General features: G+C 39.9%; 1 protein-coding gene across 1 annotated transcript in view; it reads left to right on the top strand.

The window, feature by feature from the left end:
* Nucleotides 1-1688: 1688 nt before the first annotated feature.
* Nucleotides 1689-9488, top strand: part of DNAJC3 (DnaJ heat shock protein family (Hsp40) member C3) — a 132059-nt gene continuing 124259 nt past the window's right edge. Inside the window, exon 1 of the mRNA XM_037799693.1 lies at nucleotides 1689-1909. Within this exon, the coding sequence (XP_037655621.1) occupies nucleotides 1828-1909 (82 nt within the window). The 5' untranslated portion in view covers nucleotides 1689-1827. The remainder of the gene's footprint in view (nucleotides 1910-9488) is intronic.

Below are 9488 nucleotides of genomic sequence, written 5' to 3'. Positions count from 1 at the left end.
TACAAAATTCTTTCTTCATGATGTTCAGTATTTTGTTGGCTGCCTTGGCCCCAGTACCTCATTTGGTTGATGTCTATTAACACACTTGTGCACACTCAAATAATCTGGCACTTTTTCTCCATTAACATCACCTTTTGATATCTAGTAAAAGGCCACATATATTCCAAGGAATAGTCCCAAGAGAAGTCTCTTCATTATTCTGCTCGTTAGAACTTATATTTACATAACACTTTACAATTTATAAGAACCTTTATACACTTCATGAAATGTCCAAAGAAATCTTTGAGGCTATCTGGATCATATCCACTTTATAGCTGAAGATGATTTAGACAGTGGTCATGGTGTGGAATTACATTTCCTGGATCTGAATCCTCTGCTCTTTTCCGCCTTTCACCAAAACTACTCAGGGGCTCAGGTTTTTTTTTTTGTTGTTGTTGTTGTTTTAATTTTAATTTCCTTTATGTTAATTACCTTTGTAACAGAAGTCTTTCCCCCTTTATCCTCCTCCTCAGTGTATCTTCAGGAAATCATAAATTCACTTAGCTATTTAGAATTAATGAGTCCTTCTACAGTGTGAAGTAGCAAATATATACTTTGGTAATTAATATGCACTTGAAAACGCTCAACAGAAGAGCATGACTGTTTTACACCATGTGTGGCTGGTGTATAGCCTGCATGTTGGATTGAGTTGGGGATGCCAGGAGGGAAGCTGCGGTGAACAATCTTAATGCCAAATTGAAGAATTTGAACTTTATCTTGTTCAAGGTCTCATCTCTCTTGTTGAGTTTCTCTGGTGAGCAGAAGATGCAAATTTCGTTCTAACGGGTGTCTGGATTTTTTCTTACAGTTGACTCTGGTTGCACTCTGAAGAGCCGCTTGCCTTCTAGAGCCGTCTGCCATTCTGATCTCTTCATAGAATCTTCCAGAATCGCCCTTTTCTGGCACACAGGTTTGCATGGACAGTCGGGGGAGAGGTGTGCCCCCGATTCCAGAAAATTTACCGGCCTTATGTCAGTAATTGACATCTGTTTGTACTTGAAATTTACTGGCTTTATGTCAGTAATTGACATCTGTTTGTACCTGACATTCTTCAAACTCCATCTATCACCCAACTTCACTGAGCCTCTGCTGCTCCGGTTTCTCGTTTACTCTTCAATCCGTTTTGAAACGCGCAACGAGAAGCAGCAAGGCGCTGTGACTTGTGGAGTTCACTGGACCACTCCAAGACCTGAGTTCTAGGCGCTTTAACGCTCTTCTGAGACTTCCTGGAGCTATGTTTGCCCTTCTCATTTCGGATGCGGTGGCTTCACCTTCCTTTCCAAATACCACATGGGAAAACCACGGATTGCTGAAATCAGTCGGCTCTCCAACCGAGCGCACTGGGACGGCCCAAAGAGCTTTCGCGGCCTGCGCATGCGGACTCCGTGGCCACCACGCAGACTCCGGGGCTGCCTCCCTCGGTTCGCCGCGGCGGTTTGGAGCTCTCTGACAGCTCCACGACCACGGACGCAGCCGCGTCTCGGGCTTCCACGTTACCCTATCAGAGACCGGGCGGGGCGGCGGCCTCCGCAGCCTATCAGCGCGAACCACGACCCAGGCGAACCCAGTAGGAGAACTCGCAGAAAGAAAGCGATTGGACAGCGGCGGCGCTCAGGGGCGTGGCGTCTTCCGAGTCCCGCCCACCGCTGCCCCCTAGTGATCGGCGCTACCAGCCTTTGAGGCCTGGGAGCTAGTGCCGACAGCTGCCGGGCGCAGTTACAGTCTTAGCGCCGACGGGAGCTGGTCGCCCCGTCACCATTCCTCCTCCGCACCCCCGCACCCTCGGATATGGTGGCCCCCGGCTCTGTGACCAGCCGGCTGGGCTCGGTGTTCCCCTTCCTGCTCGTCCTGGTGGACCTGCAGTACGAAGGTGAGTCCTTCCCGCCCGTGCTCTGGCCGGACTAGGGGGTTCTGGGGCCAGACCCTCCGGCTCTTTCCCGCCTGTGCCCGGACGCGAGCCTTGGGACGACTCAGGTGGTCGTGCGGGAGCCAAGGGACGCGGTCCAGTCTGGCCCTGAGCCCGCCCCTGGGCGGGGGCCGGTACCTGGTTCCGGGTTCGCCTGGGGAAGGGTGAGGGGATCGGCAGGCCGTGGGACTGGGGCAGCGTATTTGGAGTGTGGAGCGTGGCTGAAGGGGTCCGAGGAGATGGGGGTAGCGCGGCCTCGGGGTTGTCCCGGGACGCGGAGACTAGGGCAGCTGTCGGGTATTGGTTGGCCCTTCGGCTTCCGGGCTCGCTTGGGACCTTCGCTTGGCGCTGGGAATGCTGTTGGTCAGTGGTGCTGGGAAGTGGCGGTAAAGGTGGCCAAATGAGGAGGGTTCTTTGGCTTTGGAGCTCCTGGGTAGGGGTGGGAGCGGCATATTGGCTGGGTGAAGTGAAAGGGACAGTGTTGACAGTCAAAAATGTGAGTAGCCATCACATTACTATCCACTGTGTCGTGTGTAGTAGTTGTTAGGTTGGTGCATTAAGGAGACGGTGTTGTAAATCTGTGTTCCCGGAGAGCAGGGCACTAAGTTCGTAGTTTTACATCTACCAGTATGGTGTCGTTCAATTTACAGCTAATTTTACTCTTAAGAGTTCTCTGAAACTTAAATTTCACCTCAGGTCTACAGATTGGAATATTGGTTACTCAAACAGAATAGCAAAAGTAGAGGGTTGCTCTATCTTAGGTATGTATCAGCAGGAGGAATTAAGTATTGAAACTGAAAGTGCCAATTTAATGTGCCTAGCTTGGTTACTGTGTGAAATATTAGTACAAAATCACATATCACATGCACTGATCCATTTTCATCCCTTTACAAAGATAAGTAGTCAAGGAAGTCAAATTAAACATTTTAATATTAGACTCAGAGTGAAGAATTGAAGTTGGGAATTGTTTATGGTAAAAATCTCTTAAAATTCTCAACCTTTGAAAAACTAATACTCTTCAACTTTTAGGTCTCATTCATGGCAGTGGCTATTTGTTGTTGTTCTCCTGGTGACCATATATTTTTGAACCCCCAAATCAGAAGACATAGTTGGCAACACCAGGATGGAGAATTTTACAGAGAGAATGCCCTAGAAAATTTAGGGAACTGGGTTTTGAAGATATGGATCTCTTTAATATGGGTTATATGTTCTAGTTTTCTTGCACTTTGAAATGCCCCTCTCACTTAAGTCTAGTATTTATGTCCTTACCATTAATAATATTTATTTTGGCTGCTTGTTAAAAAGCAGTTTGTTTTTTTTTTTAAAGAAAGTTGTGTGCATATGTTCTGTTTAATGTCAATTGTTTAAGTTACAAAGGTGCATGATTTCCCTTTTCTACTGGTTTGTGAACCACCTTTTAGAACTGCTGATCTATAGCTGTTTTATAGGATTCTACTTTCCGTTTCCCTCCTGTGGTATTTAAAAAGATTAAAAACCTTATTGAGAGCTTTACTGAATAGGAGACATTGGTGCCAGAGTACCATCCTCTTTAGGAGCATTGTCTGTGTAAAGCAGCTTGGACTTGGTACAGGTGATAGAGTAGGTAAGAAAGGAAAGAAATCTTAAATTTATTAGAGGTTTGTTATGTGCTAGGCACACTGCTAAGCCCCTTTCTGTAAGCTTTCTCTTATTCAGGGAGGATGAGATATTATTGCACTTTACAGATGAGGTAACTGAAGTTCCAAAAATTTAATTAACACTAATGCCAGAACTTGAATTCAAGCTGTCTCCAAAATTCATCTTATATGCAGGCTGGAGAGAGAAGTAAGCTAAAGGGGTTGGCAGCAACACGTGGACCCAAGGATTTGTAAGTGATGACAGCTGAGAGAAATTAGTATTTTTTTTTTTTTTTGTTAGCAGTAAAGAACAAGGAAGTGATTTCTTGGCTTATTTAATACAAACTTGAGTGTGCACAGAATCTCACCTGGGGGGCTTTTTAAAAGGGGGAAAAAAAGTGCTTGGACCCACACCCAGAATTTCTGATTTGGTAGTTATGGATTGGAGCTGAGATTTTACATTTCCAAGAAGTTCCCAGGTGACCACCCTTTGAGAACTACTGGTGTAATAAACTATATAAAGGAGCTAAATTAGGGGTCTGTTATGTATTAGGTACTAGGTCCTGGGAATAATAGAGATAAGACTTTCTGACTTGAATTAGCAAACTGTTAGCTCCTGTTGTTATTGAAATGAATTCCGTGTCTGGATTCACTAATCTCATAGTCTTGGAGGCATTCAGATTAACATGGTGCTACCAGTAGGCTTGGAGAGAGAAGTAAAGGAGAATGTGTGTCAGAAGAGTGAATGTGAAACAAAGGGCTGCATGTAAAGGAGAGTGCCACTAATAATTAGCTTAGTTGCCTAATTTTTCCTTACTTTAAAAATGGCAAGTTTCCTTTAATTCATGTAGCAACCCTTTCAAAAACCTTTGCAAGAGGGAAGCCCAAAGCAATAGACTAGAACTAGAATTTTGGGAGTAGAAAGAAAACTTTAGTAGTATCTACTTTAGTATTCTTATGTTACAAATAAGAAAGCTATTTTAATTCTTTGATAATGGTTTTTTTCTGTTTGGTAACTTGAGTAGGAATACAGCCTGGCAACCAAACCTTTTTTTCCTGTTAGCATAGTTCTGTCTCTGTTTTTCTTCTTAACATGTTATCTAGACCCAATTTTTCTTTTTCTTTTTTTTTTTCCATTTTTAGAATTGTGAACTTTAACATATGTACATAATAGTGATGACTTTCAAAGTATGATTTGCGAAGTAGTTAGCAAAACTCAAAGAATGTCATGGGTCACAGTTCCACAACTTCAGCCATTTCCTTTATTGTAAAATATAACATACATATAGAAAGGTGTCATCTCTCAATGTACAGCTCAACAAGCAGCCAGATAGGTAATTTCAGAAATTGTTATGGGTTACAGTTCCACAATTTCATTTTTTTCCTTATTATGCAATACAAGGTATATATAGAAAGGTGAAGACCTTCAAGGCACAATTCAACGAGCAGCTATAGAGCAAATCCCAAGGGATGCTATGGGCTACAGTTCCACCATGTCATTTACCTCCTTTTAGCCATTCCAACACCCCAGCATTCAAATATATATATAATTATATAAAGTTTCAGTACTCATAGACCTTTGTTCAATCTTATCTTGTTGCTGCTCCTTCCTCTCACTTAATCTCTTTCTCCATCATCAGGGGCATCTAGGCAGTGAGCACTCTAACTTGTTCATGTTAAAAGGGGTGTCGACAGTATGGGGAAGGGGGCTGCATCTGATAGTTGATCTTCAAGAGGCTGTTGCCTCTGGGTTTTAGGATTTGTCTGATATAGGAACACTCTAGTGGATTTAAGTTTCTGGAAGATAAAACTTAGTGAGTGCATCTTTTATAGAATATCAGCTAGGGACCTAGGTATTTGGGAACTACTTTTGGTAAGGGCAGGGAATGCTGTGGCCAATTGAGATGTCTAGCTGGAGCTTGCATAAGAGAAACCTCCAGGATAGCCTCTCGACTCTGTTTGGGATCTCTCAGCCACTGTGACCTCAGCTTGTTACCTTTCTTTTTTTTTCCCAATGTTTCTCTATTACGCTTAGCTGATTAAACCATTTATTTTGGCCATGGGGAAAACAGTTGAAGATCTATAAGTACAGAAGATTATGAGAGTTTTTATTTGAGCTTCACCTACTAAAAGTATATTTTGTCTTCTCTATGATTTCCTTGACATTATTTAAATATGGAAAGAATAAATAGATCAAGTAGGGAAAATGAATGACTTTAAGTAATTTCTATAAATTTTCTAGGAGAGGATCAGATAGCTGACTATCTTAAATTCCTTTAATAAGATAGGCTACAGTTCCAGTCCACCTGACTAGCATTTTCTGAGAGAGTGCTTGGCAGTGGAGTAGTTTTGACTCTGTGGGGCAAGAAGTTGTTCTTAGATGGATGCCCTGTAGTAATTAGCTTTATTTTCCTTTATGAAGTTAATTAATTTGGCTAAGTTTTAATTTCTGTTGTTGTGGCCTTCCTGTGATTAGTGTCCAGCAATTAATCTTTGATTATGTGGAAATATCATGGGAACCCAGGTACCTGCTCTTTAGGATTAAAGCATTTCAGCTCTAGATTTTCTTTCCAGACCTTTAGAACACTGCTTTATTTTTTATTTATTTTTTTAATCTGATGAGTTTGTATCATTTGGAGTTCTCAGATGAGTTTGTGTTATTTGGAGTTATTTTTGTTATTGGGGAAGACTCATTAATTGAGCAACAGAGGCTTACACTGTAGCACTGTTTGGTGACATATAAATGGTATAGAACTTGTGGTTTCTGCTTTTGAGTTTATAGACTGCTTGGGGATATGACATGTATTTATGAAGCATCCATGCCCTTCTTCTCTCCTTACACAGTTTAAATTTAGTGGTCCTTCATTGGAAATACCCTTTAATTTCCTTTTCCCTGTTTTCTTCTGTTTTACTCACCTGGCAAAATACAAGACAATTAAATCCAACTTGGCCAACTTATTTATTGCACGTTAGAGCTGAACATGGATGGAGAAAAATTGCCAATTTTGCCAACTAGTGTCATTTTAAGCATACAATCTCAATCTCAAATGCACACTCAACCCTGCCATCATTCCTACAATTCCTCTAGTATGTTTATTCTTGAAAATCAGTATTTCACATATTTTCCTTAAACCAATTTCAAGCCCCTTTTCTCTTTCCTTACCTTGTCTTGATTGAGAAAGTGAAAGCCATCACAGGGCAACTTGGTCTTCTTTCTGCCATCAAATTCACTAGCTTACCTTCATCTGTACCAGCTCTTGTTACCTGCTCTCATGTTATAATGGATAAAGATCTCCAGTCCTGGCAAAATTCAATCCCTGGAATTCCATTTTCTCTCACCTTCTGTAAATTTTGCCCCTATTATTTCTCTCCCCGTCATCACTTTTCTTCCTCTGCTCGATCATTGCCATCAGCTACACTACATGCTGTAGTGTTTCTATTTTAAACAAGCAGTTCTTTGATGACATGTCGATCCAGCTTTGGAACTATATTTTTGCTTCTCTTGAAAACAGAACTTTTAAAGAGTTGTCAGTAATCTCTATCTCTACTTCATCTTCTGTTCTGTCCCCAACACATTATTCCACTTATACTGCAAAGCTTTACATATCTAACTCCTATTTATTTTCCCATCTGTTTTCATATTTATCTTCCTCTCCATCACCAGGCTTCCACCACACCGATTTCTTTTACTTCCAAATGCCAAGCTTATTTCTGTGTAAGGGTCTTTATTCTTGCTATTTCCACTGTTTAGAAAACTCTTTCCTGAGATCTTCAAATGAGTGTTCATGTTTTGGGAAGGTCTTCCCTGACACACTATGTAAAAAGAACTCTCACTTAATATTCTCATATTTTGTTCATAAAACTTCTATCGAATTATCTTATTTATTTTTCTTGTCTGTCTCTTCCCTCCAGAATATAAGCTTTATGGAAATGACCTTTGCTTCTGTATCTCAGTACCTAAAACACGTTGACACAATGTAGAAACAATAATTTTTTTTAAATGGTTGGTTGATGTTTACTATTTGAACTGTTTTTTGGTGGGGGGGGGGCATGGGCTCTTCTGAACTTATTTTGCAAATTGAAATTCCCTGAGCAAGGCATCCCCTCACCACATTTATACCCTCACAGTTAATTGAAATTAAGACTGAGATAATAACCATTGGCATTGAGCAATCTTGGTTACGATGGATTTTGTTTTCCTAGTTCAGCTAGGAAAATTTTGATTCAGACATTGTTCAAATATGCTATATAATTCCTCATTCCTTTTATCATTTTAGTAGAGTTAACCCACTTTTTAGGTCAGGGTGATTGGAGAGAGATTATTACAAGGTCTAAGGTCTCCAGCTCCGTGTATTTTTATTGAAACTTTTGCCATTGGTCCTTGCTCGATTAGGGAATTGCTAAGATACTGAACTTCCATCCCTGTCTTTCTGTGGCTAGATTCTACTGCCTTCTGTGTCTCTGCCACAGACTGCCAGGCCCTAAACTACCTTGCTTGGGTCCTGAACTCAGATTGGATCTTTTATAAACAGTATTGTCTTTTTTTGCTCTGTGTTCCTCAAATGATTTTGAGGTTTTCTTTAGCCCTCACATTTTAAGTGCTCAAATAATAACCATGCAGCCTTAGCATGAACAAGTCATGAAAGAAGTCAGTTCTTGACTTCTTTAGTCAGTTCTTCTAGTCTTGATTGTGACTTTTACCACATATCGTTCAAATTTTAAGTTTCTTAAAATTCCCTTTTTATTTCTGAAATTTAATAGATTCTATTACTAATAATGAAAGAATTAGTTGTTTTTCCTGCCCTGCCTGTATAGTTTGCTGACCTATGATTTGATGTTTTCTAAGGAGAAACCTATTGTTTAATGCTGGTTAGGAAATGCCATGTTGTTTGGTTTCCTTACCTCTCAGAAAATGATGCTCATATACCATGACTAAAATTTATATGTGGCTTTGAAACAGAGTTAAGATATTGTAAAAACAGCTAAATAGACAATCTGTTTTTTACTTTTTTGCTTCAGAAATTAGTGTCTTTTTAAATCTTTGGTATTATCAGTTTGATTTGATCATTGTTATTATGTATCTTAGATTCTGTTACTCTTATTATTTTTATTTTTATATCAAAGTAAGGAAAATAGTTTCATTCAAAAAGTTTTGTCCATTTTTACTTTTGTTGCTCATGTATTTGGTGTAAAGTCTAAGAAACCACTGCCTAAAACAAGGTCCTGAAGGTGCTTCCTTATGTTTTCTTCTAGGAGTTTTATAGTTTTATTTCTTATATTTGGGTCCTTGATCAGTTTTGAGTTAATTTTTGTATCTAGTGTGATAGGAGCCAACTTCATTCTTTTGCATTTGGCTATCCAGTTCTCTTCACACCATTTGTTGAAGAGATTATTCTTTCCCCACTGAGTGAATTTGGTCCCCTTGCCAAAAATCAGTTGGCCATAAGTATGAGGGCTTATTTCTGAATTTTGAATTCGATTCCATTGGCATCTATGTCTTTTCTTGTGCTGGTACCACACTGTTTTGATTACTGTAGCTTTGTAATAAGTTTTAAAATCAAGAAGTGTGAGTCCTCCAATTTTGTTCTTCTTTTTCTTTTCTTTTTTTTTTAGCTTTATCAAAAAATTAAAAAACAAACAATAAAAAAATTTCAAACAAAACCAAAACAAAGGAATAAGAAAAAACAAATAACCTTAAAATAATGATATTGCTTCCAACATGTTCCTACCTTACTCCACGAAAATAAACAGACTATAACCCAAGAAAGGAATAAGAAAAACAAATAACTTAAAATAACTACATTTCTGCAAACTTGTTCCTACCATACACCCCAGAAATTAACAAACCATAGTCATTCCTGAGCATTCCCATAACATTAAGTTTACCCTCCGTAACTTATCTGTTCTTGTTAGATTATCATTCCCCC

Source organism: Choloepus didactylus, chromosome 12 (genome assembly GCF_015220235.1).
Source record: "Choloepus didactylus isolate mChoDid1 chromosome 12, mChoDid1.pri, whole genome shotgun sequence".
Classification (NCBI taxonomy): domain Eukaryota; kingdom Metazoa; phylum Chordata; class Mammalia; order Pilosa; family Megalonychidae; genus Choloepus; species Choloepus didactylus.
The sequence above is the reverse complement of the archived record's forward strand: the minus strand, read 5'-3'. Positions and strand labels throughout refer to the sequence as shown.